Source organism: Pan paniscus, chromosome 2 (genome assembly GCF_029289425.2).
Source record: "Pan paniscus chromosome 2, NHGRI_mPanPan1-v2.0_pri, whole genome shotgun sequence".
Classification (NCBI taxonomy): domain Eukaryota; kingdom Metazoa; phylum Chordata; class Mammalia; order Primates; family Hominidae; genus Pan; species Pan paniscus.
Window position 1 is genome coordinate 168,750,964 of NC_085926.1, and position 20,778 is coordinate 168,771,741.

At 37.5% G+C, this 20,778-nt stretch overlaps 1 protein-coding gene across 2 annotated transcripts; it reads right to left on the reverse strand.

Moving 5' to 3' along the window:
- Positions 1–2,957: 2,957 nt before the first annotated feature.
- On the reverse strand, positions 2,958–6,847 carry RPL22L1 (ribosomal protein L22 like 1). 2 transcript variants are annotated; one of them, XM_003831927.5, is made up of 4 exons: positions 6,702–6,847; positions 4,970–5,062; positions 4,685–4,806; positions 2,958–3,218 (listed from the first exon to the last, which is right to left on the reverse strand). In XM_003831927.5, the coding sequence occupies exons 1-4, from the start codon at positions 6,708–6,710 to the stop codon at positions 3,074–3,076; spliced, it is 369 nt and encodes a 122-aa protein (XP_003831975.1). In that variant the 5' UTR covers positions 6,711–6,847; the 3' UTR covers positions 2,958–3,073. The 2 variants fall into 2 exon arrangements, with proteins under 2 accessions (XP_003831975.1, XP_008955554.1); XM_008957306.3 differs by having other exon boundaries at positions 4,970–5,059; positions 6,702–6,830.
- Positions 6,848–20,778: the final 13,931 nt, after the last annotated feature.

The window sequence follows — 20,778 nt, forward strand, 5'->3', positions numbered from 1 at the left end:
ACTTCTCCCCAAAACATCTACTTGGTTAGATTCAGTATCTCCTTTAGGTCTTTACTCAAATGAGCCTTTCTCAGTAAAGTGAGGAGGGGAATAGTGAGGATGTTCCCTCATCCTACTTATAAATGTAACACACCTTCCTTCCTACATTCCCTATTTCCTTTATTTTTCTTCATAACATTTACCACCATGTAACATACACTTTATTTATTTTATTGTCTGTCTTCCTCCACTGGATTGTAATCTTCATGAAGGCAGGAGTTTCCATTTTGTTTACTTCAGTATCCAAAACAGTACCTAGCCTGCAGTAGCCCTCAATAAATTTTATTATTTAACAAACCTCCCAACAGCTTAAAGGCATGAATATCTTACTTGACATAATATACTCAGTCCCTGGCACATAATAAATATTAAATGCTAAATTAGCTTTCAAGAATTTTAAACATGTGAATATCAGATGTGTTTTTGAAAGATCACTCTAGGAAAAGAATGGAGGAAGCAATTGGTGTTTGTCAATACTTGATTCTCATTTGCTCTCTTTCAGAATATTCAGCTCTTCAGAATAAAGTCAGCTTCACGACTGTGAAGTCACATTCTCAAAATGCATAGTCTGATTAAGAGATTCTCTGCATTCTCATTCCTTCTTGTCATAGACTAACGAAATACTTCACTGTAATCTAAACTAGATCAGATCATGACATTTCTGTCAGGCAATTTCACCCATCCTCACTGTTCATTACTTCCTAAATGCAATTTAACCTTAAAATTTGCATTGTCCCTGTCCGATTTCCCAAAGCTACCCTCTTTCTCAACTTTGGGTTGCATAACTTACTGTGTGACTTTGGACGAATTACTTAACTCTATGTTCCTCAGTTTCCCTAGCTGCCAATGTGGATATTAATACTTATCTCAAAAGAATGTTATGATGATAAATGAGTCAATTCATGTAAAATACTGAGAACAGATCCGGTGCGGTGGCTCACACCTGTAATCCCAGCACTTTGGGAGGCCGAGACAGGTGGATCACTTGAGTCAGGATTTCAAGACCAGCCTAGCCAACATGGTGAAATCCCATCTCTACTAAAAAAATACAAAAGTTAGCTGGGCGTGGGGTAGGCACCTGTAATCCCAGCTACTCGGGAGACTGAGGCAGGATTATCACTTGAGCCTAGGAGGTGGAGGTTGCAGTGAGCCGTGATCATGCCACTGCACTCCAGCCTGGGCAACGAAGTGAGACTCCGTCTCAAAAAACAAAACAACAAAAAATCCATTCTCCACAATACAGTCTGATCTTTTTCAAAATGCATATCTCATCAGGTCACGTTACTTTCATTACAAGCTCCCATTGCCCTCAAGATGAAAACATGGACTTCAGTCCTGCATTGGCTAGCTTCTACTTTTCCAGATTATCCTCATGATCACATCTATTCCAGAATGTACTCTGGCCAACCAGACTCCCAATGCCCTGAGAACTTCAGAAGTGCTCCTCCCTCTGTCTGGAACGCCCTACTTTCCCCTTCCCAGATACTGCCTACCTTCCCTGTTCTACAAAGTGCTCACAAACTTCATTTGCCTTCCCAGATGAAATTCCTTTTATTAAGCCCTCCCTTTTGTAGCAGTAAATTTGTTCACATGTGATTTGATCAGTTTCCGTCATAATACTAACACAGAAGAGCAGGCTGGGTGTTTTTACTCATCACGTACATCCTCAATGCTCTGCAGCGGTGCACAGTAGCAGGTACCTGGTTAACTATTTGTGAAAAACATGAAAAATGGGAACAATGGGGCAGAGCCAAGTTAGGAAGTTCAGTCATCCAAGAACCAAGGAGTTGCTGCACTGAGGTATTGCACAACGATGATGGGGGCACTTAAATTTTTAGGAAAATGAATTAAAACACTGAATTAAACAATAATTTCAAGCAATTCCCAAACCAATTAATGCATAGATTAGGTTGTAACTGTCCAGATATGTTTGGCAACACATTTCTATTAGCATCAAGACTCATCTAAGTACCTGAAGTAGTGGCACCACCATCAGGCTCAGCAGTACAAAAAGGCACATCATTCTTGTCCTCCCTAATCTCCTGCAGTATGGATTCTGCCAAACCATTTCGATTAGAGCTTTCAAAGGCCAGTTTATTCGGGAGAAAGGGTCCATCCACTTGTAAGTTTCAATAGACAACCAACACTCCGGTGTTGGAGTAGGGGCTTTTGAGAAAGAGATGAGGATGCTCTGAGACAAGATTCCAACCGAGTGAAATAATTTTTTCAGACAAGGACCACAGTAGATTCTGTAGCTGAGTTGAGATTTGGTTTTGAGTTTCTGGTGCCTACAAAGCAGGCGGTTAGGGCTTTCTAATAAGCAGTTTAACATTGGTTTACAGCAGGCCTCACACCCAGAGTCTTTGGGCTAACTATAAGAGCAAACTACAGAGCAACTTATATGTAAGAACTGTTCTAAGCACTTGAGATTACATTTACAAACTATTAAAAACAGTATTTGAGATTGTCAAGACAATCATATACATTTTATACAGCTATATAAAAAATTGTTCTACAGTAAGATTTCCTGGCCGGGCATGGTGGCTCACAGCTATAATCAGCAGTTTGGGAAGCTGAGGTGGGTAGATCACTTGAGGTCAGGAGTTTGAAACCAGCCTGGCCAACATGGCCAAACCCTACTCTACTAAAAGTACAAAAAATTAGCCGGGCATGGTGGCTCACACCTGTAATTCCAGCTATTTCGGAAGCTGAGTCACTGCACTCCAGCCTGGGTGACAGAACGAGAGTGTCTAAAAAAAAGATTTCCTATATAACGCTACTTTTACCTGAGTACGTAAAAGATTTTGGAAATCGTGGGAAAAAATTATACCAGCTATAAGCTATTTAAATACTGTTGATAGTTATCAGAGGGAAATCAAAATCATATAAACAGCATACTCAAAAAAATGAGACAAAAGTTCAAGAGTATAATATTTTTTATTCACTGATAAACTAAAAGCCAATTTCTTGGTATTTCTCATGTATACTTCATTTATTTTATTAATAAGCAAAGCCCTGTAAGGGGAGCCTTTGCCTAGTCCTCCGACTCTGATTCATCTTCATCTTGACTAATCTGGAAGTAACGAAGTTCGTAGGTCTCCTTGTCAGATGCAACCACTCGAAGCCAATCACGAAGATTGTTCTTCTTAAGGTATTTCTTGGTAAGGTATTTCAAATACCTTTAAAATAAAAACGTAAAATACAATTCCTACTATGTAAAGGTTTACTATACGAAAAATATACATCATCATATTCATCTTTTCTGTACCTAGCTTCCTCCAAAATATTTCATCCTTCCATTCACAGGATGTATTGTGTAAGACTGTTAGGGTAGCATCCTCTTGTCATACTGCCACGCTATACATTGTGCAAGATTGTTAGGGTAGCATTCTCTTGTCAAACTGCCACAGCCAAATTATTTAAGCAATATGATTTCACTCTTCAAATATATTATCTGTGTATATATATATGTGAAAACGTTAACACCTCGTTCACCACTATTAAGCCCCCTAGCTCCCAATCCCACCCCGGCTCAACAGGCAACCTATTAATAATAGGGTTAAACCCATACTATGCTCATTAAGTCTCAACTTCTCTGAAAATTCTTGGGCTCTCTCTACATCTAATGTAACTAGAGTTGTATTTTACAGTAATTATCTGATTATCTGTAAGATCCTTGATTTATAGCTACTACATTTTTATCTCTGAATCCTTAGTGATTATAATCTCAGTTAACATGTACTGCAACCACTTTAGTCCAAGCCATCATTGTCTCTCACTGAAATTAGCTCTTACATCTTCAGTTTCCACCAGATGTATCACCCTAGTCTTTTTCAGCCACAATAAACAATTGCTTCCCATTACACATCCCACGGCTTTCAAGATCTGCTCCCCAGACACCCTCCAATCTCATGCATTCCTCCCAGAACACTATACCCCAGACACACTGGCTTTGTTACTATTACTTTAATCTGCCAGGCTTCTGGTTCATCCTGCCTGTAACAACTGCAAGGCTCACTTCTGCATTTCATTTCCTGACCAACTTACCAACGTACCCAAAAACTCTGCAACTAGTTTTATGCCCTTACAGCACTTATCACTGCTTGATTAATTCCATTTCACTCTCTTCTCCACTAGAAGTTTCTTGGTGGTTGGTAAACTGCCTGCTTGGTTCACTGTTGGGTTACCCAGTCCTGTGCTGCCCATGTAGTATTTAATATTTGGTGAATAAATTCAACAAATAAAAACTGGCAGCAAGATGTTAAGACTTTGACTTTGATTGGCTACCTCTACTGAATAAATAACTTGAGACAATCCTCCTATGTACACATTAGACATGTTTCTTGCAACATACTCAAATACTAAAGTACTCAGCATTAAAGGTTATATACAACTTGGATTTACAGGGCGTATAATTTACTGGACTGGGACTGTGGACACAACTGGCTCATATTCTAGCAATAAATGACACTTACAACTAGACTCAGCAATTGGCACTCATTTACTGAATTTCCCATTTATGTAGGCCTTTAGTCTAAAGTTCATATTTATTCTTGCATATAAACAGAATACATGTAATAACTACATATTCTATGAAATATTCCAAAACTACTATAATTTTATTAAAATTTGCAAAAGTACCAACCTTTTAGAGAACTGTTTCTCAGAAACAACTGTGATTTTATTCTTGAAGCGTTCAATGTGAACAACATTCCCGAGATTTCCAGTTTTGCCATTGACTTTAACCTTCTCCCGTAGAAATTGCTCCTATTTTAAAACAGAAAAAATGCAAAACTAGGGAAGAGAACCCTAGATATTCACTAGGGAAGGTACCCTAGGAATAGAGCTTAGGTTATTATCAAATACTATATATTTAAACCATTATCAATAACTCTGATTATAAAAATAAGCCGAGTAGAATGATACTTACAAAATTTCCAGAATCAAAAATTCCATCTTCTACTGGATGAGTAAGGTCCAAATTAAACCTCCAGGTTGACCTCTTGGGCTTCTTGTCTTTCTGCTACATAAATGAGAAATAATTATGTAGCTATATAAAACAATTTATTCAATTTATATAAACAATTTTAAAGTTTGTACCAATGCAATCTGTACAATGTACTGTTAGGTTACATATACAGAAATGTAACAATAAATAAAAAAACACCACCACTACCCACGCCGGGGTTGATTTGAACCTCTAACCAAGTCCTAATATGTTCAAGTTGTCAAAAAGTTACGGACTTTCATTGTTTTCTATACTACCAATGATCAATTTTAAATTATCGTGCTTTTCTGCCACCCCACTGCAGATGGGAATAGATTAGTACACTGCCTAGCCCAAGCTCAGTTAAGTGCCAGAGGTGCGGTCCCAGCACTTTGGGAGGCTGAGGCAGGAGGATCACGTGAGGTCAGGAGTTCGAGGCCAGCCTGGCCAACATGGTGAAACCCCATCTCTAGTAAAAATACAAAAATTAGCCAGGTGTGGTGGTGCATGCTTATAATCCTAGCTATTCAGGAGGCTGAGTGGGGAGGATTGCTTGAACCTGGGAGGCGGAGGTTGCAGTGAGCCTGATCATGCCACTACACTCCCCGACCTGGGCAACAGACTCTGTCTCAAAAAAAAAAAAACCCAAAAACCAACACCGTGGAACTTAAATTTTCCATATCCAAACCTTTTATACCAAGACCATATAATATGGCTACATAAGCAAAATGTTACTGTGGCCAGCAACCATGTACATTCACTGTAATATGAACAAACAAATCTGTATTTATCAGACTATAACCTCCAATTTAGATTCACCCAAGTGGCTACCAAGTATTACACCTTAGTTTGCTTTCTCAGGTAGCACGGTAACATGTGCCAAAAGATAATTACTCAGTTGGCGCAGAAGTTAATTTGGGAGACACAAACAATTTCTGTCTAATGGAACAGATAACCCTATAGGGTTTATGGCCATGCTGGGCATTACCCAGTTTTGTAGCTAGCCCAGCAATTTTATCCTAACTTTATTTGTAAATTGCGCATATATATCTAGCTTTTCAGATATTCTTAGGAACATTTTAACATCTTACTGGTTCCCTTACTAATGACTTAAGTAAAATATCTGAAGCACGTTTATTTCACATTGCTGGAATCTAGACTTATACTTTTCTAAAAAATTACTTCACCGAGAAACTTCTTCCCCAACTGAAAGTTCTCAAAAACTTGTGATGTCGGCCATCGCGGGAGCTGAGCGCCTAGGAGCTCCCTCTGGCCTGGCAAAGGTCGTCAGACCGGCCCGATTACCCACCTTTCCCCTACCCAGTGCTGAGTGGCAAAAGCATTATCAGGCGCGAGATAGTAAAGAAATGGCTCAGATTGCAGTACCACCAGCCCATTTACAGTTGTGCCTCCCTCTTTCCCGCGTGTCCAAAACCACCCATCCTAAACCAATTCCGGGCCCAGCTCCAACTCCACTAGACCTCATGGCAGCTGCCAGGGAGTCTCGAAAAACAATTCAGGATCCTCGCGTCTTGGTTGTGTTTCTGACCCAGACTCCACTACTCCCCTCCCTTTATCTTGACTGAGACGTCTCCACTCGACAGATGCAAAAATCGTTACAGCAGAAATCGTTAAATTGCCGCACAACACTCCCACCAAGTCACCGCTCACTCACCGGCGCCATCTTGCGAGTCGGCCGCGAGAGCAGAGAGGAAGCTACGGCCGCGCGGTCTGTATTTATATCAAAGCGTGCTGCGTCACGCGCTGAGAGCGTCAGATTGTCGCCTCCCGGAAAAGAAAGCGGGAGGAGCGCTGAGGCCGGTAACCCAGGAAACCAGTGCGCGCCCGACGAGAGTAGGCCATCGGCTTTCCGCGGGCGCACGCGGGTGGCTGTGGTTGAACTGACGACTCTCGGGTTTCCGCTCCTGGCTGTACAAGCCGATTAATTGCAGTGGCCTCTACAGTTACCTAGTGGCTGCTCCCGGATACGGACGCACGCGAGGGATGCAGGAGTCATCTTTCACTAATCACCGGAATCCCCTTTCCAATCAGGGCAAGGCAGTGTCTCAGGTTGCTTTGGGATCTCATCTTTTATTGCAGTTATAATCCTCCAGCGAAAAAGTTATTTGTTTGTGTTTTGTCTGTGAGCCTCGTTTTCTAAATGACTGTTGAGGGAAATTGGTGCTTCGGGGACCAGGTCCTCGGGAAAAAAAAGCATGTATATATATGCTTACACGCCCACGCCTGTAATCCCAGCACTTTGGGAGGCCGAGGCCGGAGAATCTCTTGAGCCCAGGAGTTCGAGACCACCCTTGGCAGCATAGGCATAGGGAGAACCCGTCTCTACAAACAATTTTTAAAAAATTGGCCCGCGTGGTGGTGCGCGTCTGTACTCCCAGCCACTCGGGAGGCTGAGGCAGGAGCATCGCTTTACCTTGAGAGGCGGAAGTTGCAGTGAGTCGAGATCGCGCCACTGCACTCCAGCCTGGGTAACAGTGAGACTGTCTCAAAGGGAAAAACACGTAGTGCTTGCTTCTTGTTCATTCGTTTGGTATAATTTATCATGGGTTTTACAGTTAATCCCAGGTGTCTTGATTTCCATCCAAAATGCTCCCAGTTAAAATTCAATGAATGTTTACTGTGACCTAACTATCAGTATGTACAAGACACACGAGGGTGGAAGTGTCTTGCTGACAAAAGGAAAAAGTAGCTTTTGAGCTTTGAGGGATTGTAAATTGACATCAGATCCGAAAAGTGGCATGCTGAACCGCTTGGGTTTAGCAGTAATATGTTTTCGTGGAGATGAAATTATCATACCTAGGGGTAGGGGTAAGGGATGGGGTGGACTTTGTTGTTAATTTGAAGAATGACCCCAGAAAGTAAGAACTGTTCGTGGCCTTTATGCCAGCAAGTAGTTATCGTGGAAACTATGCTTTAATAGAGCATATGACTTGTAGAGTCTGAAGAGAGGCCCTGAATTCCTAGAAGAAATCCATTTCAACAAGATTTTTTAGTTGTCTGCCTTAAGAGCTACAATCATCACATTTCTTTTTCCAAACATTAAAGGGAACAATTGGCATTTCCTCCTCAAGGGCTGCCTAAGCTGAGGGGCAGAAATGATTCTATTTTGCTTGTCTTTAGCAGTCTTCCATGTCTTGACAATAAACTCCTTAAGCACTATTAAGCCATTTGTACAAGGAGGATATGAAAACATACCTGTTTCACAAGAACTAGTAATCACCAAATAACTATTAGAAACTGTAATGGGGGAAAAATGTTTGTCAATTAGAAAAAAATCCAAGAATATTAGCGAGAAATGTGCAGATGGGAAGACTAAAAGTTGTAAATAATTCAGTTCTTCCCAAACTGTGCGTGTGCACACGTATATAGTAACACAATGCTAGTCAATACCCTATAGTTATTTTTTAAAAATTTGACAGCTAATTAAAAAAAATTTTAACATTTATTTTAGATTCAGAGGGTACATGTACAGTTTTGTTACATGAATATATATAGTGATGGTGGGGTTGGGGTGCGATTGATCCCTTCACCCAGGTAGTGAAAATAGTACCCAATAATTAGATTTTCAACCCTTCCCCCCTTCTAGTATTCCCAGTGTCTATTTTTGCCATCTTCATGTCCATGAGTATCCATCCAATGTTTAGTTCCCACTTATAAGTGAGAAGTACAGTATTTGATTTTCTGTTCCTGCATTAATTCGCCTAGGATAATGGCCTCCAGCTGCAGCCATGTTGCTGCAAAGTATGTGATTTCGTTCTTTATGGCTTGTGTTGACAGCTAATTCTAAAACGTATGACACAATAAATGTCTGAAAAGAGCCAAGACACTCTAGACCAATGAAAGGGAGTGTGCCTTTCCAGCTCTTCCAATATAAGATATAATAGATGATAGATACGTATTTAATATATTATAAACTTCAGTCATTGGATCTACATGATGCTGAAGCCTTAGTAAACGGATCAGTAAGCAAAAAAAAAAAAAAAAAAAACACAGAAAAACCCCTCCATATGTAACTACCTTACAAATGGCTAAAATATAGTTTTATTTTTATGTATGCATTTATTTATTTTTTAGAGACATAGTCTTGCTCTGTCGCCTAGGCTGGAGTGCAGTGGCGCAATCTCAGCTCACTGCAACCTCCGCCTCCCTGGTTCAAGCATTTCTCCTGCTTCAGCCTCCCAAGTAGCTGGGATTACAGGCGCTCACCACCAGGTATGGCTAATTTTTCTATTTTTACTAGGGATTTCGCCATGTTGACCAGACTGGTTTCGAACTCTTGGCCTCAACTGATCCGCCCACCTTGGCCTCCCAAAGTGCTGGGGTTACAGGTGTGAGCCATTTTGCCCGGCCTAAAATACAGTTTTATAAATAATTTTTTAATGTATGGTTGAGCTGGTGGAAAAGTAAAATAATTTTTAGGGGCAGAAATGACAAGCAATGATCATACATGTTTGGAACTTGAATTAGCTCTGCTCAGATAGCATGAAAAAGCTCCAAACTGAATATGTAGTTTAAAGTGTGCTTGTATTATTAACACCAGACAGAAGCAAGGGCAAATACTCTCTGGAGAAATGCATTTTAGATCCAGGTACAAATAATTCCCTGAGATGAGCTTCAAGGAATATGAGCTGACAGGTTTTGTTTTGTTTTGTTTTGTTGAGATGGAGTCTTGTTCTGTCACCAGGCTGGAGTGCAGTGGCAAGATCTCAGCTCACTGCAACTTCTGCCTCCAGGGTTCAAGTGATTCTCCTGCCTCAGCCTCTCAAGTAGCTGGGACTACAGGTGCACCACCATGCCAACTAATTTTTGTATTTTTAGTAGAGACGGGGTTTCACCATGTTGGCCAGGATGGTCTCAATCTCTTGACCTCGTGATCTGCCCGCCTTGGCTTACCAAAGTGCTGGGATTACAGGTGTGAGCCACCGTGCCCGGCAGAGCTGACAGTTTTTTAAAATCATGAAAATACAGGAAAACAAGCCACCATGGATGAAAATCAACATCAAAAACCTATGAAATCAGACTCACAGAGACTTTATATGTTGGAATTATGAAATGCAGAATATAAAATAAGTATTTGTAGTATATGCAAAAACTAAAAGTATTTAGGATATGATAAGGAAGTCAGAGACAATCAAAATTGATCAGATTTTTTTTTGAAAAACAGCAAAAGGAGACCAGGCACGGTGGCTCAAGCCTGTAATCCCAGCAGTTTGGGAGGCTGAGGTAGGCACATCACTTGAGGTTAGGAGTTCAAGACCACCCTGGCCAACATGGAGAAACCCCCGTCTCTAGTAAAAATACAAAAATTAGCTGGGTGTGGTGGTGATGCCTGTAGTCTCAACTACTTGGGAAGCTGAGGCAGGAGAATCACTTGAACTGGGGAGGTGGAGGTTGCAGTGAGCTGAGATCATACCACTACACTCCAGCCTGGGCAACAGAGCAAGACTCCGCCTCAAAACAACAACAACAACAACAACAACAAAAAAAAACAAAAGAGAACATTTAGACATTAAAAAGAGAAAAACTGAAATTAGAAAAAGTAGATGAGTTAAACAAGAGAGTAAACAGCTGAAGAGAAATCAGTGAGTGGGAAATTACTTAGAATGCAACGTGGAAAAGCAAATAGATGTAAGGTATAAAAAACAGGTTAAGAGACCAGGATGTCAGAATAAAAGTTTTCTGGATATGTCAACCAGGAGATCCAGAAGGATGTAATAGAGACAATGGGGAAATGGCAAAATCTAGAGAGATAATGGCCGAATTTCCAGATACAGGAATCCCCAAGAGGGATAATTTTAAAGAAATGCACACCTATATACATTGTAGTGAAACTTCAAAACACAAAGACAAAGTCATTTCAAAAGCACCCAGAGAAGGAAAAGACAAAATATTTACTAAATGACTTATACTAATAGCTGACTTTCCATCTGCAACAATGGAAGCCAGAGGCAAAGGAGTATTATCTGCAGAGCACTGTGAGAAAATAACTGTCTACCTAGAGCTACAAAAAACAAAACAAAACCAAGAATACATTTCAAGAGTAAAGATGCATTGACGACATTTTTAGGCCACAAAGCTGAAAGTTTGCCATCAAGAGCTCTTCAGTAAAGGAATTCTGAAAGATATACTTTAGGAAGAAGGAAAATGACCCTAGAAAGAAGGCCTATATGTCAAAAGAAATGGTGAGCAAAGAAAATAGCAAACTTGTGAGTAAATCTAAACAACTACTAACTGTAGACAATAGTAATAATTATATCTAATTTGTGGGTTCATGGAACTTTTTAAAAAAACTCAATATCATAGGCAGATTATGTACTGTTAGTGTTGTATTTCTTCATCTTGGTGATATTTACATGGGTATGTTTACTTTGTGAAGACTCATTAAGCTGTAAATTATAATCTGTTTATTTTTTCTGTATATATGTTATAATTCAATTAATAGTAATAATATAGGATAAACTACCACTTGCCAATATATGGCAAATTAGATAAAATGAGCAAATTCCTAGAAAAATACAATTTATCAGAATGTACACAAGAAGAAATAGAATATCTGAATAGTCCTATATCTTTTAAATAAATTGCATTTGTAATTAAAACCTTCCCACAAAAAGACCATAGGCAGATTATATACTGTTCATGTTTTAGCAGTGAATTCTACCAAACAATTGAGGAAGAAACAATGCCAGTTGTAACAATTTTATGCCAAAACTCACATTCTGCCAGTTTACCTTTTAATTCAGGGCAGGGGAGAATTTATCTACAGCTTCCTGTCCCCTGCTGATAAATGTTTGTCTTTGGCTTGTTAACTCCCTTGCATTTTTAGGTTGTAAATATATAAGTGGGTATTGGTAGGGAGGTTCCCACAGGTGTCCCATGCTTCATGTCAGAGAAGCCATGGGGTAGAAGGTGAAATATATGCGGGGAGGTGCTGTCAAGTTACGCCTGCATGAAACTGGTTGCTACTCCTTTGTTTCTTTTGATTGGACGGTTTAGTGCATTCTATATTACTACATGAGAGATTCCAGAAGAATTAAGCCTCGGTTGTCCCCAGCACATTTCTGTTTGCTTTTGTTCTTTCCAAGTTTCATTTTTCCCAGTTTCTTCTGTTACCTGAGATCACTTCCTAAATAAATCAACTACATGCAGCCAATAGGCTAAGAAACCAATTTACAAACTCTCTGGGAATATTAGAGACATTCATCAACTTTTTAATGAGGCCAGCATAACTTTGATATTAAAACCTGACAAGGACATTTTGAGAAAGGAAAATTATACCCCAGTCTTATTCATGAATATATATATATATTCTATATATATGTGTATATACACAACATACTACAGTCACAGATAAATATTTAGCAAACCATATCTAACAATATATCATTAGATTATTTACAATCATTCATAAATATATCCATAATGTAAGTATCTGTGTATTTTGAGCTATGAAAAAATGCTATGACATTTAGGCAAATAGTACTCTAAATAGAATTCTCTGTTGTGGTCCTTTTATATGTCATACATCTTGTCTTTCTGCAGCTCTGTATCTGTCCTGGGTTTGTGCATCACACAAGGTTTCTTATAGGAGCAGATGGTTCACCTTATTCTGTAGTGTTGTCTTTTGGAAGACCTCAGCTCTGCTAACAGCACAAAGGATCACACTGTAATGTAGAAAGTAGACAATGTGTGCATCTCTGAAATATACTTGTTATTAAAACTCATCTATTTTCTTTTTCATTTTCTTTTTTTCTTTTCTTTTCTTTTTTTTTTGAGATGGAGTGTCACTCTGTCAGCCAGGGTGGTTGGAGTGCAGTGGTGCAATCTCGGCTCACTGCAACTTCTGCCTCCCAGGTTCAAGTGATTCTCCTGCCTCAGCCTCCTGAGTACCTGGGATTACAGGTGTGCGCCACCATGCCCGGCTAATTTTTGTATTTTTAGTAGAGACGAAGTTTCACCATGTTGGTCAGGCTGGTCTCGAACTCCTGACCTCGTGATCCACCTGCCTCAGCCTCCCAAAGAGCTCATCTATTTTCTAGAAGCTGATTTGAAAAAAAAAAAAAGAGAAGTCTCTAAATTACCCTTTACCCAAACTTCCAGTCATCAAAGTTACCACTGTTTAAGTATTGTAAAAAAATATATATAGATTTTGTATGTGTAGCAAACAGCATTCTATTTGTTTCTGTGCCATGTGCTACAAAGTGGAGCGTGTTGAGCATCATGAGGCATTGCACTACCATTTCTGGGAAAATATACTTTAATGACATTGAAGTGCAAACAGTCTCATGGACGCAAACTGTGCAGCTTTGGCTAAGAATGGGCTGAAGCCCTGTGCAAACAACAATGAGATACTGAGGACAATCTTAAAAGTACTGAAGAATATTGCTTTTAAAATCCCAAACCTATGTATAGTTCTTTGTTATATACTCATTAATGAAAGCTAAGGGGACCAGGGAAGGGAAATAGGGACTTAAGTTACTGCTGCTTGCCTTTTCTTTACTAATTGGATTCAAGAGCATTAAAAACTATGATTAAAACGTGTACGCTTGCTTCATTGCATCTTTTCTCTCAATGTGTATTTAGGAAAACCTAAGTTATTTGTTTTTATTATTTTTAACAAATTGCTGTTTCATCCAAGTAATATTTTCTTGTTGTATAGTGCCACAGGAATTCTGAACATTGATCAGTCTTTAAAATGAAAACAAGTATCTTTTTTCATTGCTTCATTTTATTACTTGTTATTTTCAGCATATTGGATGGATATTTAGATTATCCCTTTTTTCACTATTATAAACAATGTTTTGAGGAATTTTTTTTTTTTTTTTTTGAGACGGAGTCTCGCTCTGTTGCCCAGGCTGGAGTGCAGTGGCTCAATCTCGGCTCACTGCAAGCTCCGCCTCCCAGGTTCATGCCATTCTCCTGCCTCAGCCTCCCAAGTGGCTGGGACTACAGGCATGCACCACCATGCCCAGCTAATTTTTGTATTTTTAGTAGAGATGGGGTGTCACCATGTTGGCCAGGCTGGTCTTGAACTCCTGATGACCTCAAGTGATCTGCCTGCCTTGGCCTCCCAAAGTGTTGGGGTGTGAGCCATTGCGCCCAGCCAGAACTTTCTTAATTAACAAAATTATCTTACGTGAAAAGAAATGTTCATGCAAGAAAATATAGAGAAACCAAAAATATAATGCATAAAAATATCTAAAACCCCACTTGCTCAGAAATAGCTATTAAATGCTTTGGAGATGTGCATGTCTGTAAACATGTCTGTGTGCATCTGTCTATCTACTTACATCTGTATCTATCTATTATCTATCTATCTATCTCCTTTAGATGACATAAATTTATAAAGATTGGATGGTACTATATATACTTTTTGAGTTCAAAAAATTTTATTTAGAAGTAATTTAAATGTTATAAAAGATTGTAAAAACAGTTCAAAGCACACACACACACACACCCTCCCTTCATCCAGATTTTTACTTATTTTGTCCCACTTATTTGTTCTCTGTCTCACCAACACATATACCTCTTTTATTGTGTCTAGACTTCCAACCAGTTTTGTTAAAGCCAGGTTACAGCGGAAGTCACTCATGTTTTCTTCTAGGACTTGTATAGTTTTATTGCTTTCATTTAGATCTCTGCTTCATTTGTAGTTTATTCATATGTATGTTGTATGGAATTCATCTTATTTTTCTAGTTGTCCTAAAACAATTAATGTATGTCAATCTTTGCCCAGTGATTTGCAATACTATCTTGATCATATATTAAATTTCTATGTGTATCTGGATCTATTCTGGATTTTCTATACTATTCCATTGATGTGTCTATTCACTTGCCAGTACCTCACTGTTTTGATATAGAGGCTTTGTAATATGTTTTAGTTTCTGGTAATGCTAGTCCCCACTCAGCTCTGTCTTTTCATTATTTTCCTAGTGATTCTTGCATATTCATTTTTCCATATGAACTTTATTAACAACTTGTTTAACTTCATTTAAAAAAACTTGATATTTTTATTAAGACTGTATTAAAATTATAAATTAAATTAGGTAGAACTATCATCTTACTAACTAGCTATCAACCAAGAATATGGAATTTGTTCAGGTCAACTCTGTCTCTTGAGAGTGCTTTATAGTTATCTTTGTAGAGGCTTTGAACATTTTCCTTTCATTATGTATTCTAATTGGTTATTATTTGTATATATAAAGCTATTTATTTTTGCATGTTAATTTTATTTCCTGCTACCTTGATGAATAACTTTATTGTTTGAGTTAGCTTTATCATTATCTGGGATTTTCCAGATATACTATCAGATCATCTGAAAACAGAAAATAGTCTTTTCTTTTATTCTTACAATTTTAATATGTCTGTTTCCTATTGTCCAATTGTACTGGCTAATACTTCCAAAACAATAGGTGTCAAGATATTGAGCATTGTTGTCTAGTTCTTGACCTTAGTGAGACTGCCTTTAGCATTTCTCCACCAAGGAAAAGGCTAGATTTTGGAATCTTATGCAAAGACACACACACATATATATGCACATATTTATACATATATATACATACACATACATAGCTAATGTTAGGTGTACCATGTTAACATACATAAACATAAATTCATTTACATCAAATAAGTATTCATACATCTTCTATTTTCTAAAGAGATGTTTTAAGAATGGATCTTTACCCAAGTTTTTTTTTCAGTATGTATGCAGAACATCATATGTTTTTTCAATTTATTTGTTTATTTGAAACAGTGTCTTGCTGTCTCACCCAGAGTGGAGTGCAGGCGCAATCACAGCTCACTCTAGCCTCCACCCCCTGGGCTCCAGTGATCATCCCACCTCAGCCTCCTGAGTAGCTGAGACTACCGGTGCCCTCCACCACATCTGGCTAATTTTATTTTTTTATAGAGAAGGGGTTTCGCTATGTTGCCCAAGTTGGTCTCAAATCCTGGGCTCAAGCCATCCATCCGCTTCGGATTACAGGCATTAGCCACCATGCCCAGCCTTATTTTTTCCCTTTAGGCCTATTAATATAGAAAATGCGATGAAAAGATTTCCCAATATATTAATATATGTCCTATGATAGTGAGCTATATTAAGAGATTTTCTAATATTGAACCATTCTTACATTTCTGATAGACACTCCATGTAGACATAGTGTATTACTTTCTTCACGTGGTGTTTGAGTCTAAAAACTAGTATTATATTAGGATTTTTGCGTCAATATATTTTTTGTTATTTTTAACAGGTTTAGTATCAATGTTTGCTTCCTAAAAAGAATTTAGATTATTTTCCCTGTTCTGAAACATTGTACATAACGTTAGGACCATATGGTCTCTAAAAGTTTGGTAACATTCTCCTGTGAAACCATTTGGACCTGGTTTTGTTTGGTTGGTTTCTTTGTGGGAACAGCAACCCCAGCTTGGTTTCTTTGTGGGAACAGCAACCCCAGCTTGGTTTCTTTGTGGGACAGTTTCTTGACAACTTTCTGTAGTTCTATTAAAATTACTGTTTAAGCTTTCTATCTTTACTGAGGTCAATTTTAATAAACATATTTTCCTAAGAAACTATATCATCTAGGTTTTCAAATTTATGTGCAGAGATTTGCAGTTTTTATTTCCTCTGCATTAGTTATTCCTTGTCATTTCTCATTTTTTATATTTGTGCTTTATTAAATAATAGCTAATGATCGATCTATTTTGTTAATTTTTCAAAGAACTAGTATTTAATCTAATTTGCTATTTTTCTTACTTATTAATTTCTGCTTTTGTTATTGTTACTTCCTCCTGTGTGCTTCCTTTTGGTTTATTTTTCTAGCTGTTTGATTTACTATTTATTTATGTTGATTCTGTCATTTTTATTTATATAGATGGTAGGGCAATGAATTTTCCTGATAATACTTTTACATGGATTCTGATATATAGTATTTTCATTATCTTTCAGGAATTCCTTAATTTTTGTATTTCCCCTTTCATTGTACCCTGCATAATAGGTTTTAAATTTCTAGTTAGAAAGACCTTTTTATTTTCTAGTTTTGTTTTTAATTTCACTTGGGACTGGTAACAGTGTTTTTAATATTTCTGCTTTATAGAAGCTACTGCTATTTTCTTTGTGCTCTAAATATCCTTTTTTTTTTGGTGAAAGTTCTATTTGCCTTGGAAAGAAAATCTCTAACATCAGGATGGTAATATTTGATATATATGCAAAAGATTTACCTCATTGATTTATAGCAATTAAAATGAGCTACAGTGACAGCCCCATTAAGTGAAACTCACATAATTATGAAGGAAAAATGCAGACACACTATGAGTGTTAGTTGATGAACTTCTCTTCTCCCTTAGAATCTGTCTGTTGGGGATCTGGTGGCAACCAAGGTTGCCGGGCCTTTTTGGCTTTCTTGGGCACTAGACTACAAGTCATTGTTGTCCTGGGAAGTGTCCCCAGGTGTAGCCAAAAATTATTTTAACTGGATTCAGAAAAAATCTCTCAAATTGGACAATGGATTGATATAACCTTGTAGGTAGGTCCTTTTGAACCAATACACACCCAGTGGTTGTAACTGATATGACTGCAAGTATTGTGGGAAACAGATACTGTAAGTTCCCAGTGGACTGCATAAGTTAAACAGGCAGTATGGTTTCCAAATACGCAGTTCCACAGAAAGGCATTCTATTTGGATAGAATGTTTAATGATTTAATGATGGGGGGTGGGGGAAGGATAAGATGCAGATAAATTGTAAGAGACAAAACTCTTAATTATCCCTTTTCAGTCTTCGTTTTCCCTCCTATGCCTCCCTCTGGGTAACTGGGCTACCCAATTTGCAAATGGCAAAAAGGAGTGGGGATACAGGCTAGAAGACTTTAACTGGTACTTCTTTTACTGCCCAACTTTGCGTTGTGGATCTGGTAGATTATGGATATTTGTAATGATCATAGATACAAGGTGACAACTGCCATGGTATCTCTGGCATGGCTCACCTGTTGGGGAGCAAGAGGGATGTTCTAGAATGGTACAGTGTATAAGGAAGAAACCACTGAGCCACCTAGAAATGAACATGTCCAGTTGGTGTGGATTAGACATGGTGAGGATTGGCAAAAGGGTGAAGCGTTTGCTTCAGGGAATTATCACACCACTCATGTTGTGGAAAGGGAACAGCAACCCCAGCTTGTAGGAAAGAAACACCTCACACCCTGGGAAATCAGGGGTGAGGGAAGTAGCACTGCCCTCTCCTACATTAAATATCTCTGGAAGGACACATAGGAAGGGGATGAAGAGGGGAAAATGTCTTTAGTCTTTTGTACCTGCTGAATTTTGAACCAAGTGACTATTTTATATAGTTTAAAAAACATTAAACACTTAAAAATAAAATTGTACCTAAACCTCAAACTAAAATTTAGAAATTAATAGTCCCAGTCATAATGCGAGGGCACTACGTAAGGACCTAGAATATAAAAGTACTCAATAAAAACAAGTTAGATTTTCTTTTAAAGTGACATACACTTAAGTCATACAATTTTTGGGTATGAAATTGTTTTAAAGATGTATATGTACAAGAATAGTGCAAGCTGTTAAGTTAACTTTATTTTTATTTAATACAACTGATGAAGTTAACAGACAAATATATTTTAATGATATCACAAAGTTATAATTGTTAAGGTATTATCTATATTTAAAGGTTTTTTTAAGTCAAAGACTTAACATTTGAATTTTAACTATTTTTGAAATGTAAAATGCACAATTAGTAATACCCATACTACATATTTTAGAATTTTAAAGTTTTAGCGAAAACATATGAGTTTCTGCAGGTAAAAGCAATAGTTCTCCTGTATCTAAGAAAAAAAAATGTATTACTAAAAAAGTGCCACTGAATTTAGACAATGCTAAACTGTTTCCTTTTTGGGGAGGAAGACAAAAGTACATAACAGTATAGAACTAGTCATTTTCATTATACTAGTATAGAACTAGTAATTTGCATATTATGCTTTGTAACAAGCACAAGAGTGCTTATTTATAGTAGATATTAACCACAATAAATAACTCCTCAAAAAAGATCACAACTATGATGTGTGACAAGCTGTTCAGTCATTGCTGAAAATAGTCCAGAGTTTTTTAAAAAGTGCAATCTTGAACTAAGATAAACTCAAGTCTATCAATACCAAGAAACAGTTTTAGGGACTTCATATAAATACAATAACCTGTCTTTTTTTTTTTTTTTTTTGTAAAATAGGTTTCTACCTGTTCTAAGGAGGGGAATAGTGGTAGATGGCAAAGTTTGGCAACAAGTATGTTTCTAGCAGGTGAAAGCCTGGTATGCATTGCCATAAAGTGCATCTTTTACATAAAGAAAACATGCTTATTAGATGTATACAGTACTTTTCAGGCACTTGACCTCACTTGGTAGCTAAGTTGGTGTTCAGATGTTTGTTTAATGGAAAAACATTAAATTACATATTGGCTTCAAGCCATGTTCCCATAGAACATCTGTGTTTCATAAGCTAAATCCAAATGTTCCCTGCTAAAATCAAATAATGATGCCATATACCCAATTCAGAGAAAAAATTTAATAGATTAAATAGATTGAATTGTCTCAATTTTTAAGGTTTTCCACCATAAATTTTTCTTAAATCTTTGTTGCCTGTTACTTGTCTGAATGTTAGCAGGAAAAAAAGGCTTGAAAACTATGAAATATTATGCCTAACTGACGTTAAAATGAGAGCTGCTGATCAGTACAATATACTGTTCATGGAAATATGCTTATATTTTCACTCTTACACTGCTTAAGAGCCATATTTTCTCATAGTAAATGCGTTCCTAGTTCATATTATAGAATTCAGTATGTAAACATTTCAGTGTACCCAAAAAAGCAGTATGAATTTATCTATTATCCCTAAATATGTTTGGTGAACCTCTACATCAATGCCTGGCTCCAAAACTATCTCTGGGGTCCATGCCAAAGGAATGCTTTCAGATGTATCCTAAGGATAGGATTCTAAGATGAGACTGCCAAAATCTATTCTAAAATGAAAAAAATATGGCAAGATTCCAGTATGGATGCTACTGTTTCCATTTTTTTCTTGACTATTTAGCATGTAGTTTAAGTGTGTTGACATTAAGGATTTTTTTATATGCATGTATCACAGTTATTACAATTTGGGAAAATTCTGCCAATATATTTTCAGGCAATTAGCTTTAAAATAATGAAATTTCAGCTTTTAGCACAAATAGCCCTGAGAACAATGCATTCAAATTACAGCTCAACTAGAAATGTTCGAATTGAGAAACCTTAAAGTACAAAAACAAGTTGTGGAAAGTTGTAAATTAAAAAAAAAAAAGTTACCAACAGTTGAGGCACCAACAGACTACAATACTTTTAAGAGTTGGGAGTTTGGAAAAAAGAACTAACATATAAAGCTATGTGCACACATGTGCACACACAAATTGTGTTGTAATGAAAAATTGTGTCTCCAAATTTTACAGCCTAATCATTTTATTGCAGTATCTCCTATTATAGATATCATGCTCTGATGCAGGAGAGTTTTGGTAATTAACATAAAGCGCTGGTACAGAGACTTGTATCATTAAGGGAAACAGAGTCAAGAGCTTGGTTAGCAACAGTTTCTTCAAGTGACTGAGCCCCTGGAAGGGAGCATGAAAAAAAATCATAATTATGTTTATGATGCAAATGCTAAGTCAAAGTAGCAATGATATGATCTATGTTGTAGCAAATAA